The sequence below is a fragment of the Staurois parvus genome, unplaced genomic scaffold, assembly GCF_062004578.1.
Source record: "Staurois parvus isolate SC_StPar_1 unplaced genomic scaffold, SC_StPar_1.0 ptg000025l, whole genome shotgun sequence".
Lineage (NCBI taxonomy): Eukaryota > Metazoa > Chordata > Amphibia > Anura > Ranidae > Staurois > Staurois parvus.
In genome coordinates, this window is record NW_028317821.1 from 3,526,510 (window position 1) to 3,542,325 (window position 15,816).

The 15,816-nt window shown below is 38.9% G+C and overlaps 1 protein-coding gene across 1 annotated transcript in view; it reads left to right on the plus strand.

Annotated features, from left to right (window-relative positions):
- Positions 1-9,456: 9,456 nt before the first annotated feature.
- LOC149471185 (homeobox protein EMX1-like) overlaps positions 9,457-15,816 on the plus strand; it is a 30,702-nt gene continuing 24,342 nt past the window's right edge. The window contains exon 1 of the mRNA XM_089693845.1: positions 9,457-9,968. Coding sequence (XP_089549971.1) covers positions 9,680-9,968 — 289 coding nt within the window. The 5' untranslated portion in view covers positions 9,457-9,679. The remainder of the gene's footprint in view (positions 9,969-15,816) is intronic.

The window sequence follows — 15,816 nt, forward strand, 5'->3', positions numbered from 1 at the left end:
TTTGCTCACTGCAGTGATTAGTAGCCATGCGATCCTAGGCAAAACACTAGGGGGACAGCAGTGTTTCATTTATTGCAAGAAAAATGCATGTACTAAAAATAATATCACTTCAGCCTGGCAGTACTAGGGTCGTTGGTTCAAATCCGAACCATGGCACCACCTGCCTGGAGTTTGCATGTTCTTCCTGTGCCTGTGTGGGTTTCCGACAGGTACTCCGGTTTCCTCCTACACTCCAAAGACGTGCTGGTAGGTTAATTGGCTCCTGTCTAAATTTGCCCTAGTATGTGTATGTATGAATGTGAGTTAAGGACCTTAGATTGTACGCCCCTTGAGGGTTAGGGACTGATGTGAATGTACAATATATATGTGTACAGCACTGCGGAAATTGACTGCGTTATATACGTACCTGAAATAAATAAATAATAAATAAATATTATAATTTAATAATGCTGACATGTGTCCTGTTGATTCATTTTAATGATAGTTCCACTTGAAAAAGAACATGTCATCAACAAAAGACTTCTTGGAAGTACAGCAGTGCCCTAATTAGACAAAACAACATTTGTAAAGTGGTTGTAAGGCCTATACTTCTCCTTCCTTTACAAGGTAGGCAGGGCATGGCATGAAAAATTAGTATAACCAGCAGAGTGTGTAAAAGAATGTCCCAAAATAGCTTTAGGGATCATTTAGAATTGTGTGTTATGGTAACATGTATGTTTGTGTATGCTTTTTTGCAAAGGGGGTTATTTACTAAAACTGTATGGTGCAAAAGCTGGTGCAGCTCTGCATAGAAACCAATCAGCTTCCAGGTTTTATTGTCAAAACTTAATTGAACAAGCTGAAGTTAGAAGCTGATTGGCTACCATGCACAGCTGCACTAGATTCTAAGTGCTCCAGTTTTAGTAAATCCCCCCCAATGTATGGTAATGCATATAATATGTGTTACTGCATTGCGCTGCCATTTATTTTGAATGGTAACCTAATGCACCTGCATTGTGGCGCACTGCAATGCACAATAGTGCATTGCTTTACAAAAAATATGCCACATCTGATTTTCAGGATGTTTTGGTGCATTGGCAGACCGTTTCTTTCAATGGACTGTCTTAACGTACCCCAAAAATGTACAGAGGCCCTCATTCCAAAGAAAGTCTTCAGGTCACGTGACCCCTTTGCGTCTTCTGTGCTTTGCATGATCCGGGTCGGTGGGCAGGACTAAGGCTAGGTTCATAACTATACAGGTTGCGTTTGAGCCGTTTCTGCATTGTGTTCTGAGTTGCGTTTTGCATATTTGCATTCTTTAGACATTTTTGCCATGTTTTTTATGTGTTTCGTGGATTTTCTTTTCATTTTTTAAATTCTTCTTGTTGCTAGGCAGATTTAAAATGCAGCAAAAGCAGCAAAAATGCAATACATGCTTTTCTGCAGTGTTTCCATTGAAGTTTATAGAACCAAAAACACAACTTTTTTCCATTCCAAAAAGTCCCTGACCCTTTCAAAAAAGTGCACCGGGTGAAAACAGACAGGTGTGAACATGTCCCATAGGAAATCATGTTAAATGGACTGTACTGTGTGTTCTGCAAAAGGCTGCAGAAAACGCATAGATGTGATCGATTTTGCAATTTTCTTTCCTTACACCACAAATGGAAGGAAAGAAAATTGCTTGATTCTCCCACCAACACAGTCAGTGTTGAGGAAATCCCTCCTGCAGAGCTATTGCATTCTGCCAGCGGGGAGCCTTTCCTGATTTGTGTTCCTGGCTATAGCCGGTGGCAGTTCAGAGAAAACCCTACAGGTTGGTTGTACAGAAGTTAATTGATAGATCTACATCTGTACAATCAGGGTACCCATGTATGGATGGAAATTCAGCCGGTCCCTGCTGATCCGGCAGAATTTCGATCCATACATGGTCAGCATAAGGTGTGAAGGATACGAAATGGTGGCAATGCTGCAGAGCCTAGATGAGCCTGAAGACCATTGCTACTGCTATCCAGGGAGAACAGTTCAGTGGCAGGATCAACAGGTATTTTAATGGAAAATCTAATTAGATTAGAAAACTCTAAGGTATAGGTGTATTTTTTGAAATGGGAGGCTTTAAAGCATTTTTGTTTGTTTATAACAACTTTTAGTATATACATATAACCTAAACTTCTTTTTTAGTTTTGGTTAGAGTTGGGAAGGAATAAACTCATTGCCAGGTTATTTTTTGTGACCTGTGTCTCCTTAGAGGATTTCACTTAATTCTTTTCCTGGAGACACAGCAGTAAGCCAGAGAAAAATTCTCCGAAGTGAAGGAACATTCTCATTGGAACAGGTATCCCTACTGGAAGATTTCTCTCACCTCTTCTTTTGGTGACAACACCAACACTTTGAATCTCCAAGCACTTTCTACCTAGCTGGGGCACATACATAGGCTACTGGAGTGACACGTCAAGGGTTTTAACCTTTACCTACTCTGTCCAAAATGAAATTTAAAAAATGAATACAAGTTTGGGCTATACATAACCTTAACCTGTTAGGCTGCATTAACCTCCCTGGTGGTATTCCCGAGTGTAGCTCGGGGTAAAATTTCAGTACCAAGAGCGGTAACCCCGAACTACACTCGGGCTTACCATGCGGCGTTGCTCAGGGAGTCCCTGCAGCACTTACCTTGTCTTTTGCTCCCGCGATGTGACCCCTGCAGCGTCCCCGGCCATCTCCTCCGGCCGATGCTGGCATCCGGCTTTCGTGTTCCGGTCCCTGTGACGTCGGGATGGCGGCAAATTTGACATTTTTAAAAAATGTCATTTTTTTAAAAATGATTATTATATAGTAAAACATTGCTGTTTCAATGCAGCGTCCCTTTATGTCAAAAGCGGTTTTAGACCAGCTAGAGAACAGCGATAGTAAATCAGAACCACTTGCAGAATTGATTCGGGGGGAAATTCGTCATCAGACACTGAAAACGATTTTGCGACTTTGCTCAGCGATGTGCAAATTTGCCTCTGTATTTCAAATTTCAGTGTTTTTGGTTTGATTATATTATTGAATTAAATATATTATTATTATTTTTTATGATTATTTATTAAATTATAATTTATGATTTTGTGTTTCAAGTTTTATCATATCTGGAATGTTTACTAGACTCTTGTTCAGACAGATTTCAGTGAGTTATTCCTAAAAATTACAGCCTACAATAAAAAACTACATATTTCCAGGCAAAAAAATGGTACCGCTTTCAGCACCAAAAATCGGAAATAATCATACCGCCAGGGAGGTTAAGGGCTAGGTCACACTACATGCATTTCAGTTGCTTTTTTTCTGCATCCAAAACGCACAGAAAGTAGGTTATATGGTTGTCAATGTCATAGTTCACATCAGTGCTTGCAGTTCCAGTGCGTTCCGGTTGCAGAAAAAAAGTAGAGCATGCTGCATTTTTTGTGCACAGAACTGTACTAAAATGTGGTAAAATTCACCAGAACGCATCAAAATGCATTAAAAATGCACTGGAACACACATCCCTTTTTAAATTGAAAAAAAGTGAGGGGAAAAAAATGAACTGGAATGTACAAAAAAACGCACCGTGTCAAAAATGCACCGGAACGTGTCAAAAACACATAAAAAACACGCAAGTGGAAACGCATCCGGATCGCATCTGGACTTCGTTTCTATAGGGTGAAGCAGCCCTCACACTTTCGCATAGCGGGAAGAATTGTTCGTACCTGCAATTTTGTTTGCTCGATTCCTACAAGATTTTGCATATTGCATTGGGCTAACCCATTCCCTTGAATGGGCTACCCTATGCACATTTGTCACCCAAAAAGAAGCTCCTGCTCCTTTTCTTGCAACAAACTTCATGCAATTTTCAAGGGTGTAGTTGGCCAAACGATCCTGTCACTGGACAATAGTGGCAGAATCACTTTGCATTTGGGGTGCCATTAAGGGATAATGGCACCCAAACACACGTTGCACAGCAAACATCATGCAATTTGGAATTGCAGGCAGGATCATGGTTGCAAATCGCAAAGTGTGAATGGAGCTTGAGGCTCCATGCACACTGCCTTAAAAATCCTGCTTTTATAGGAGTTTGTGTTTTGCCTGTAGAAGCAGATCAGGGTTATCCTATGAGTCCATGCACATTAGGACAATTGAAGACATATATTAACCATTTCTGTGCCACCCTATAGCAGAAATACTGCTACAGAGCGGCAGGGGTGTGCAAAACCACGTAAATATACGTGATTTTGCAGTTCCAGCTAGGGGGGCGCGCGCGCCGCCATTCACGGCCTCGGCTGTCAATCACCGGGGTTCCGTCCGGTGATTCCCCACAAGCACCCGACGATCTCTGAGGATTTCTGACAGGGGAAAGACCTGTATCTAAACAATACAGATCTCTCCCCTTTCAGCTCCTGCACACTGCTTCTGCAGCATTCCCATCGAAGTCTATAGAACCAAAAACGCATTGTTTTGCGTTCAAAAAAGTCCCTGAGCCTCGGTTCACACTGATACAGTGCGGAATTCGCATCGGTTTCTGTGCAAATTCCACACCGCATCACAGTCACACCCCATTCATGCGAACCGCTAGAGGTGTGTATGTTAAGTGAGCCTGGGTTCACACTGATGCAGTGTGGAATTCACAGCGGTTTCTGTGCGAATTCCACACCGCATCACAGTCGCACCCCATTCATGTGAACCACTGCGGGTGTGTATGTTAAGTGAGCCTGGGTTCACACTGATGCCGTGCAGAATTCACACCGGATTCCGTACGAATTCCACACCACATCACAGTCGCACCCCATTCATGCAAACCACTGCGGGTGTGTATGTTAAGTGAGCCTGGGTTCACAATGATGCAGTGCAGAATTCACACCAGATTCTGTGCAAATTCCACACCGCATCATAATTGCACTCCGTTCATGCGAACCAATGCGGGTGTGCAGGGGCGGACTGACAACTCATGGGGCCCCCGGGCAGTAGGGCATCATGGGACCCGTGTCCTTGCCCACACTCAAAAAAAGCCTATAAAGAGGTACCAGGGGCATTTTATGGTGCCCCCTACTGACCCCGGGCCCTCGGGCAGTGCCCGAGTGCTTGAATGGGCAGTCCGCCCCTGCGAGTGTGTATGTTAAGTGAACCTAGGTTCACACTGATGCGGTGCAGAATTTGCACTGGATTCTGTGAAAATTCCACACCGCATCACAGTCGAACCCTATTCATGCAAACCGCTGCAGGTGTGTATGTTAACTAACCCCCAAAACTGTTTCTCAAAACGTGGTGCGATGTGCAGAATCGGATCGCATGGGTGTGAATACCCATGTGATCCGATTCTATTTTGGACCAAAAAAAGGGTCCTGCACCTTTTTGATGCGGATGAGGTGTGATTTGAGCAATAAAAAAATGTACAGCTCAAATCGCACTGCACCAGGGTTGGACTGACCATTTGGTAACTTGGGCACCGCCTGAGGGCCCGGGATTAGTAGGGGGCCCCATGAGATGCCCCTGGAACCTTTTTCATAGGCTTTTTTGAGTTTGGGCAAGGACACGGGCCCCATGATCCCCTATTGCCCGGGGGCCCCATGAGTTGTCAGTCCTCCCCTGCACTGCACAGAATTCGCATGTGATATGCATAGAAATTATTATTATTATACAGGATTTATATAGCGCCAACAGTTTGCTCAGCGCTTTACAATATAACAGGAGACAATACAGCAACAATACAGTTCAATACAAGAGGGACAGGAGGGCCCTGCTCCTTGGAGCTTACAATCTAGGAGAATGTGGTGCTGTTCCTGTGTGAATCACATGCGATATGCCGCACTGCATATGTGTGAACCCAGGCTGACCCTTTCCAAAAAACGCACTGGGTGAAAACTCAGAGATGTGAACCTGTCCCATAGGAAATCATGTTAAATGTTAAATGGACTGTACTGCGTTTCTGCAAAATGCTGCAGAAAACGCTTAGGTGTGAACTATGTGCAAAAATGCTCTATATCTGCATTTGTTTTTTTTCTGCCAAAGGGAACTGGCGTTTTTTTTGAAGCCCAGTGTGCATGGTGTTTGCAATGATGCTACAACTGAATACAAACTTCACAGTGGGTACAGACATGTTACATCTTTATCAGCTGTGACAGAAGCTCCAGGTACAGGCAGCCTCTGTGACTGAGAAGTCTCCTAGGTTGAAAGAAAAGGTGCGATTTTTCCACTTCTGATTATTCAGCATTGGAAGGAAAACAAAAAGGTACATGTCATTTCTGCCACACTGTCATATTATGTAGCCTGCAACACATTGGCTTTGATTTGCTATTTAATAAAACCCGAAAAAATATGACTGGAAATAAAGGTGACCATTCTGATGAACCTTTCTGATAGACATCTCCACTATTATTTTTTCAATAGTTTTTTAAGTCCTTTTTTTCCATCGTTTATCATTTTTATTCTTTAATATGATATAAACTATAACAAGATGTTCTGCTCTGTGTATCTATACATACACATCATCCCATCCCGATAGGATTAGAATTGTTAGCGCTGGTTCAGCACTGAGGACAGCGGAGCGCCGCGTTCACCGGCATCAGTCATGCGATAAATCTCCGAATCTGCCGTCACATTTGTCATCACTGCTGCTTATTTCGTTGTTAATATAAATATGATAACATTCAATAATGTGACCGATGGTCAATATTCACAACTGTCAGATCAGAATTGAATGCAAAAATATTATTTTTTTTTACTCTTTGTATTATTTGCTATTCTTCAATAATTCTTAATGAAAAAAAAATAATTGCATACCAAACACAAAATAAAAATGGGATTTGGCAGAACCTGGAGGTGGATATAGCAGGATCTTTTCTTTCATTTCCCCTTACTTTACATTTTTTTTAGTATAGGGATGGTTAGTCCCCTGGCATCACGCATATGTAATAGTCTGACATTTGGGGGTTAACAGACACTGATTACTCCGGGAATAATAATAGGGTGGTACACCGATGGAGGCAGCCGGGCATGGGATGCCCGATTCGTTTCTCCTGTCTGGTTCAAGTGGAATGTTCTTTAAAAAAAAAAAACCTGAACCAGATTGGATCATTAACATACACACATTCTAAGTAAAGATGAGCAAATTGATTTCATAGAAAATTTTTCCAAAATTGAAAAGTGGAAACTCGATTTTGCTCATTGAGCTGCTTTGGCGAAATTTACTTTTTAAAAAATCCAATTTTTCCCATTTATTTATAAGCATTGTTTGTTTATTTTTTAAGAGGGTTTTAGTGTGTTCTGTTTATTTTTGGTGATCATTTTATTTGCTATTTTTTTCTATTTGTATCTATGTCATTTCTATTTGTGTTACAACAGTTATATATGTAAACATTTACATACATACATTTACATTTATGTTTACATATATATTTGACTTTTGTTTTTAGCTGTTTTTTTTCTATGAAAACAATATCAAATCAGAGGACAATTGTCTGGAACAAGAAAGGGTCCAGGATATTTTGATCGTTTTTGTAATCCTAAAAGCACATTGAAAGCCTTGCTCTGTCACCCAAAACCATTTTAATTTCGCCTTCCCCTTTGACTACAATGCATTATGTCAATATGGCATTTTTTTTGTTTGCCATTCGCTTTTTTGCCATTTTCTACCAAATCATAGGCTTTTTTTGAGTTTGGGCAAGGACACAGGGGCCCCATGATCCCCTATTGCCCGGGAGGAAAAAAAAAATACAAACTCTTCATTTTGCTCAGCCTTTATCCTGGGATAAATAATATTCTGCTTAAATATGGCATTTTTTTTCCATTCGCTTTTTTTGCCATTTTCTACCAAATCTCTTGATTTTGCTAAATATTGGAGGAAAATTACAAACTCTCCATTTTGCTCAGCCTTTATCCTGGGATAAATAATATTCTGCTTAAATATGGCATTTTGGGCATTTTTGTTCCATTCGCTTTTTTTTGTCATTTTCTACCAAATCAATTGATTTTGCTAAATATTGGAGGAAAAAATATACAAACTCTCCATTTTGCTCAGCCTTTATTCTGGGATAAATAATATTCTGCTTAAATATGACATTTTGGGCATTTTTGTTCCATTCGCTTTTTTTGCCATTTTCTACCAAATCTCTTGATTTTGCTAAATATTGGAGGAAAAAAAATACAAACTCTCCATTTTGCTCAGCCTTTATCCTGGGATAAATAATATTCTGCTTAAATATGGCATTTTGTTTCCATTCGCTTTTTTTTGCCATTTTCTACCAAATCTCTTGATTTTCCTAAATATTGGAGAAATTAAAAATATACAAAGTCTCCATTTTGCTCAGTCTCTATCCTGGGATAAATACAATTCTGCTTAAATATGGCACTTTTGGCATTTTTTTTTTCCATTCGCTTTTTTTGGCATTGTCTACCAAATCTCTTGATTTTCCTAAATACTGGAGAAAATAAAAAATACAAACTCTCCATTTTGCTCAGCCTTTATCCTGGGATAAATAAAATTCTGCTTAAATATGGCACTTTTGGCATTTTTTTTTCCATTCGCTTTTTTTTGGCATTGTCTACCAAATCTCTTGATTTTCCTAAATACTGGAGAAAATAAAAAATGCAAACTCTCTATTTTGCTCAGCCTTTATCGTGAGATAACTTAAATTCTGCTTAAATATGGCATTTTTGGCGTTTTTTTTTGCCATTTTCTACCAAATCTCTTGATTTTCCTAAATATTGGAGAAACTAAAAAAATACAACCTCTCCATTTTGCTCAGCCTTTATCATGGGATAAATAAAATTCTTAAATATGCATGTGATATTATACAATCCTAGTGCTAGGGACAGTGTAGGCACTGGCATATTCCTGTTTTTATGTTCAATGACAATATAAAACATTAACAGGAAGATCACCATAGACATTCCTGGTATTATTCATGAATCAGGACTAGCTGGGGCTCATTTGACAAAGCCACCTCTGCTAACAGGAAACACTGGTGTTATTGACAGTAATTTCGGGTCCATTTGTATCACTTTGGAAGATCATTATTAACAGATCAATTGCAGCAAAGCAGTAATTATATAGAACAATTAGCTAATGATGTTACAGTGACTTCTCAGTTCAGCCTGCAGAATGATTTTGTCAGTGTAAACATAGGGGTGATTTGTCTGATCTCTGTGACTGTGGCTGCTGCTGATGGATGTAACATACATCTCACCAGTGAGTCACTGTTGGAAGGAGCTGTGTTGTGTCCTGATGGGAGGCACAGCTTGGATCTGACATGGGGGGGATGTACACAAGGTGACCTGCTGCTGCTGCTGCTATGATTTGGGCTGATTAGGATTTCATTTTAGAAGCAGGTTACAAGTCCTGCAGGGACCTAGATCTTCCTGTAGCTTTGACATATGGGCGTGGCTTTTTGGGCTGCGCCTGCAAGTACATCTGCTATTGGTGGAGGTGTGGTGGAGGAGGAGCTTGTCCACATGTACTGCACTGCTAGGTGCTATGCCTTACCCAGCACAGTCTAGGCTCTCCCCCATTGCTGTATGCCTGGCACTGACACCTGAGCTCATCTCAGCTACAAATCTGTGCACCAGGCTTCTTCTCATCCAAGGAGGTGCCATCTGAGGACATCAGAAGATCCGGAGCAATCAGTGTGTAGAGGAGGGATGAGGACTGGCACACAGTGACTCCTATGTTCTGCTAATTGGCCCCAGGGGCAGCACCATGTTCTTGCCTCCAGCCAGGAAAGGATTCTCTATAGAGGCATTGGTAGGTCCGGACAGAAGCCCAGAGGAGCCTCTTAGACCCACTGCTATCAAGTACCCTGAAGCAGGCCACGGACTGGCCCCTGGCCCCCTCCGCCCTGGGATCCGCCTGTTTGGGGCCCCAGATCTGGTATTCCCGGAACCTGCAGCTAACCCCTATGGGCATGGTCTGGGCATCCCCCAACATCGCTTACTGCACAGGGACCCGCTCAGCTTCTGCCCCTGGATCCTGAGACATCGGCTGCCTGGTGAGTAGACAGGGGGCCCCTAGGGCCCTGCACACCAGCTGAGCTCCGCCGATCCTATATATGCAAAAGCATTTATAAATTTGTATGTAGATTGTCATTGGGCTAGAGAACTAAACGTGACGGTAGGGTGTGTCTATCTACTGGTCAGACCAGAAGAACTATTAATACCATCCATAAATCTGAGGCTTGCATGGCTGTGTAGAGGATTCCATGTGCATGGCACTTTTCCTGAAAGGTCTGTATTTGTTGTCAGTTTAGGCAGGAGTCCAACTGACAGGGAACTGTAGCACCCAATAATATCACCTTCCTTTTAATCAGGCCAGCAGATCATTAGTAACATCCATAGATACAATAACTCCATAGCTGAGCACAGGAGTGTTGTCACCTTTCCTTTGTAGTCTTCATTTCTGATCAGACCAGCAGATCTGTAGTAACATCCATAAATACAATCACTCCACTGCTGTACAGAGGATTTATGTCACATTTCCTATGTAGTCCTCATTTCTGGTCAGAACAGCAGATCTTTAGTAACATCCATAAATACAATAGCTCCATAGCTGTGCCCTGTTATTATGTCCCCTTTCCTATGTAGTCCTCATTTCTGATCAGTCCAGCAGATCTTTAGTAACATCCATAAATACAATAACTCCATAGCTGTGCCCTGTTATTATGTCACCTTTCCTATGTAGTCCTCAATTCTGATCATATCAGCAGATCTTAAGTAACATCCATAAATACAATAACTCCATAGCTGTGCCCTGTTATTATGTCACCTTTCCTATGTAGTCCTCATTTCTGATCAGACCAGCAGATCTTTAGTAACATCCATAAATGCAATAATTCCATAAATGTGCACAGGAGTTTTGTCACCTTTCCTATGGAGTCTTTATTTCTGATCAGCCCAGTAAACTAAAAGCAGTCTAATCACTGGGCTACTGGGGCAGTCAGGTTTGGCACCATAGATTGGCATCATCCACCACTACACCTCATTTTCATCTGTCACAAATATGAGCACACATGAAATTTGCAAGAAGCAGAAGTGAGCCCATAAGCTTACACTTCACACCTTCTAGATTCCCCTAGTGCAGGACATTGCACACACTAACTGGCATCTATGCACATAAATGGGAAGGTATGTAGTTGAATCTTGAGTTCGGAAAGGCTACAGCAGAAAACCTTCATAAGCACAAATTCAGTGGAAATCAAAATTTGTTAAAAATTGTTAAAGCCTCTGCTGTATTTATTACAGTGGACAGACCGAACAAGTACTGCCTGTAGCTCACTGGTATGGAACTACAAGTACCAGCAGACCAGGATTCTGACACTCCTACCACTTTTATGTGAGTGCAGTATGTCCTTTAGAATGAGATCTATAGTACGACAGATCTAGCTGGGCGCAACTGTTTATATTCCTATAAGAAATGTTAGTAAATAAGGAATTTGGCCCTTTCTTCCGAGGATTTTTCCACTCTATTTGCTGCAGAAAGCTAGAATAACGAAGCCACAAAATAATAGACATACAAGCTGTCAGGAAAGTGAGATATCATGCATCGATTGAAAGTGGACGATCGTCTGATCACAGAATAGGTGTATGATCAGACCTAGATATACAGGAGGATGCGATCTTCTCTCTAATGTCCCATTGTTCCCTGCTGATGGGATTGCACATTCCACACTAGACACATAGGACATGGCACAGCGACCGCATCTGAGCTGTATCACAACACATCACTTACATCTGTCACATTTCCCCGATAACATAGATAGAGGGCTATACAACAAACGTCTAAAAATGCACGAAGTATATCAAATAATGCATACACACCTGTGAATGCACAAGATGCAAATGTGCTAAAAAATCGGATCCGGAACATATTCATTTCCTGTATCTTATAATTTTCTACATATATGTTTGAACACATTATAAATATATATGTAATATTGTAAGACTGTATTACAATATATAATATTGTAATATATATGTGCCTTTGTCTGTGCCTGTGATTGGTGAGCGATCTTTAATAAAGGTTTATTTGAGCTTGTAGCATGGAATAAAACACAGGGAAATGAATGGGGCCGTACATACATGCGGCATCACACTGCATTCACTGGTTTTTCTTCATTTCTTCAGACATAACCAGGCCTAAATCTCAAGAGTATGTCTAAATTGTATTGTCTCCCATTATAATGTAAAGCGCTGAGCAAACTATTGGTGCTATATAAATCCTGTATAATAAAAAAATAATAATAAATCATTAGAACACAACTATAATGTAGGTTATGGTTTTATACATTCTTCTACATATTTTGTTTTCTATGTTTATATTTTTTGTGTATTTTCTTACAGAGGAAGCACCAGAGCTTATATCAATAGTCCTGGTAGTCTTCTATATGTAGGTCTTATAATTGTTTATGGTAGCATTGTTTATCCAGTGGAAGTGTATCTGAGGCAGAACTGCTCAAATTAAACATACAGTATATCAGAAACTTTAATTTACTAATTTGTTCCTTAGCCTCAACTTTGCATCCAGAATTATGACAATATTCTAGTTGAAACAATTCTCATTTATATATTTATATATATATATATTTTTTAAATATTGTTAGATATTTTATACAGTCACTTTTATTAGCACTTCAAAATATACATAGATTTTCTGTTGAGGGGGCTAATGGGAAGAACAAACAAACAAAAAAAAAATATTGTTCAATGTTGTATACATAATAGTCACTTTTATTAGCACTTCCAAACATGCAAACATTTTCTGTGGAGAGGGCTTATGGAAAAACAAAACAAACCAAAACAGAAAAAATATTGTTCAATGTTTTATAGATAATAGTCACTTTTATTAGCACTTCCAAACATACATGGATTTTCTGTGCAGGGGGCTTATGGGAAAACAAAGCCAAAAAAAAATATTGTTCGATGTTTTATAGATAATAGTCACTTTTATTAGCACTTCCAAACATACATAGATTTTCTGTGGAGGGGGCTTATGGGAAAACAAAGAAAACCAAAAAATATTGTTCGATGTTTTATAGATAATAGTCATTTTTATTAGCACTTCCAAACATACATAGATTTTCTGTGGAGGGGGCTTATGGGAAAACAAAACAAAACAAAAGAAAAAATATTGTTAGATGTTTTATACATAATAGTCACAGTTATTAGCACTTCCAAACATACATAGATTTTCTGTGGAGGGGGCTAATGGAAACCCCCCCCCCCAAAAAAAAATAAAATAAAAAATATATATATATATACTATATACAAAATTATATATATCTATAGATACATATATGTGCCGCGCTCCATAAATCTATAAAAACTCATATGCAAGTGATTATAAAAATGATAACGTGAACAAAATATATATATCAGGTGAAAGAGAGAGAGAAAGCGAGAGAAAGAGAAACTTTAACTGGAGGGAGGATAGATAGTTAGATAGATAACATAGATATATATGGATATGGGGCACAGCATGTCTTGCATTAAAACTTGCCAATTTAGCAGTTTACCATTGGGAAAACCTACTATATTTAAAATAGTTACCAGCAGTATGAAAATTAGTAGCAAACATAAAAGTGGTAGCATGCAAATATGTTTTAAAATGGCAATATATATTTACGGATAGATAGGTAGATAGATAGATAGATAGATAGATAGATAGATAGATAGAGAGATAAAGTGTGTTTGTGTATTATCTTTTTAATTTCTCCAGATAGATAAAGCAAGAACCCCTCATTTATTTATATTAGAATGTAGGTCAGCAATTCATTAGCAGTATGTCTTCCTTAGTAGGAAAACATTTAATGAAGCAGTGACCTCAGGACAGACTGTTTTTTCAAATATTTTTGCATGGATTCACACTCTATATATTTTTTGCTTAAAATACCTAGCTTGGTACATAGAAGGGCAAATAATATACTAATCCATAGATAAAGGCTAAGAATATGCTCACTATGCACATTAGTCATTACAAACTTATAACACTTTATTCACTTTGTCTGTTACAAAATAAAACAGTTTAAGTATAACGCTTACAGTTTTAAACACTGTTGGCCTATTTGCAAATGTAACTCTAACAAAAGTGTCTATAAAGTGTCACAGCAGCCAATTATATTCAAATCTGATAGTTTCAGCAAGAAAACTTTAAATTGACACTATATATATTATTATTATACAGGATTTATATAGCGCTGACAGTTTGTGCAGTGCTTTACAATATAAGGGAGACAATACAATTACAATACATTTCAGTACAGAAGGAATATGAGGGCCCTGCTCATAGAGCTTACAATTTAATATATATATATATATATATATATATATATATATATATATATATATATATATGGCCTGGTGCTTCTACCTGACAACCCCTAATAATAAATATATATTTTATCTAATAATTACTTTGATATGTTTTCTTGACTGAATGCTGCATAGTTATATAATGTTCTATATATCGTATATACAAAATGTATTCATAAATAAAGATGTGTCCTTAGCAACTTGGGAGATCTTTTGTAATTTATATTTTAGCCTTGCTCTGTATAACACAGGAGAAAAATGCTTGATTGTTGCTTTGTTGCACATGGGTAACAACAAAAGCAGAAAAGGTGATTTTTTTTTTCATCTTCTCTTTTTTAGGATCTTTCTACTTAAAGGTTTATAAATGACAAAGTATACTTAGATCAGGAGAACATAGCTTTATCTAAACCGGGTTAGGAAAAAATATTAGTCCAGCTCTTAAGAATTCTAAATTCTTCACCATCAGTCTAAATGTAAAGACATGCTGGTAATCATCCATCTCCTGGCATAAGATGGCGGTTAAACTTGATGTCTAAATTATAGTTTTCTTGAAAAAATATGTGTAGCACACCCACACTTGTACTGCCGTAGAACAATAGCAATTGGCTGGAAATACCTAACCTGACCAGTTGGCTTTCAGCCTTCCAAGAATTATCAGTCAGTGGTGTTTAGTGTGAACAGAAGATACCCATATACCTTACAATCCACTCCCAATCTGGTTGCACTAATCATGAACTCCCAATCTGGTTATGATCATCTCACATCTATAGGTAAATGCAACCATGGTAATAAAGATGACGAGGATTTGTCACCATAATAATTATCATTTACATGATATTAAACTGCAATATATATTTATATAATTATCCACAAAAAAAAGGCGCACCCATTGCTTCAAGTTTTATTTCACGAAATGTACATGAAACTCATATTTTATATTTTGTACAAATCACGTCTGTTTTATAGAGTCACAGTTGAACATTTTATCCGTGCCTTAGCAGTGTTTCATTAGCTGACCATTAGAATTTGTCTTTAATGCATACGGGTTTTCATTGTAAACTATGTCTTGACGGCAATTACATACTGGCGGTATAGCTACAGTTTACCTACAATGGGTCTTATGTCTAGGCAAGACAGTTTTGGGTAGGCCATAGTCTCTCACTTAACAAAAAAATAAATAAATAAATAAAAACAGTGAACAATCAGAAAATATCTTTTCACTGATTTTACTTAATGTGGAAACTTACTGTAATTAGTTGCTGTTGGTTATTGTATTTTGTACATCATTGGTGATGATGTTATTGAGGAGGGTGTGTGCTCCCTATGACTGGGGTATGAGTAGAAAACATTAAGGCCCCTTTCATGCTTATACATTGCAGTAGCATGCGGTAAACTGTACACAGTAATGCATGACACTTTGTGTAGTGGGTTGTGTTGCTAGACATTTAGAATGACATTCCAATGCACATGGGCAGTAGGTGCCAGTGGGTCTGTGCATCGGTGTGTGCACTGTGGTGCACTGCATTACAAAAA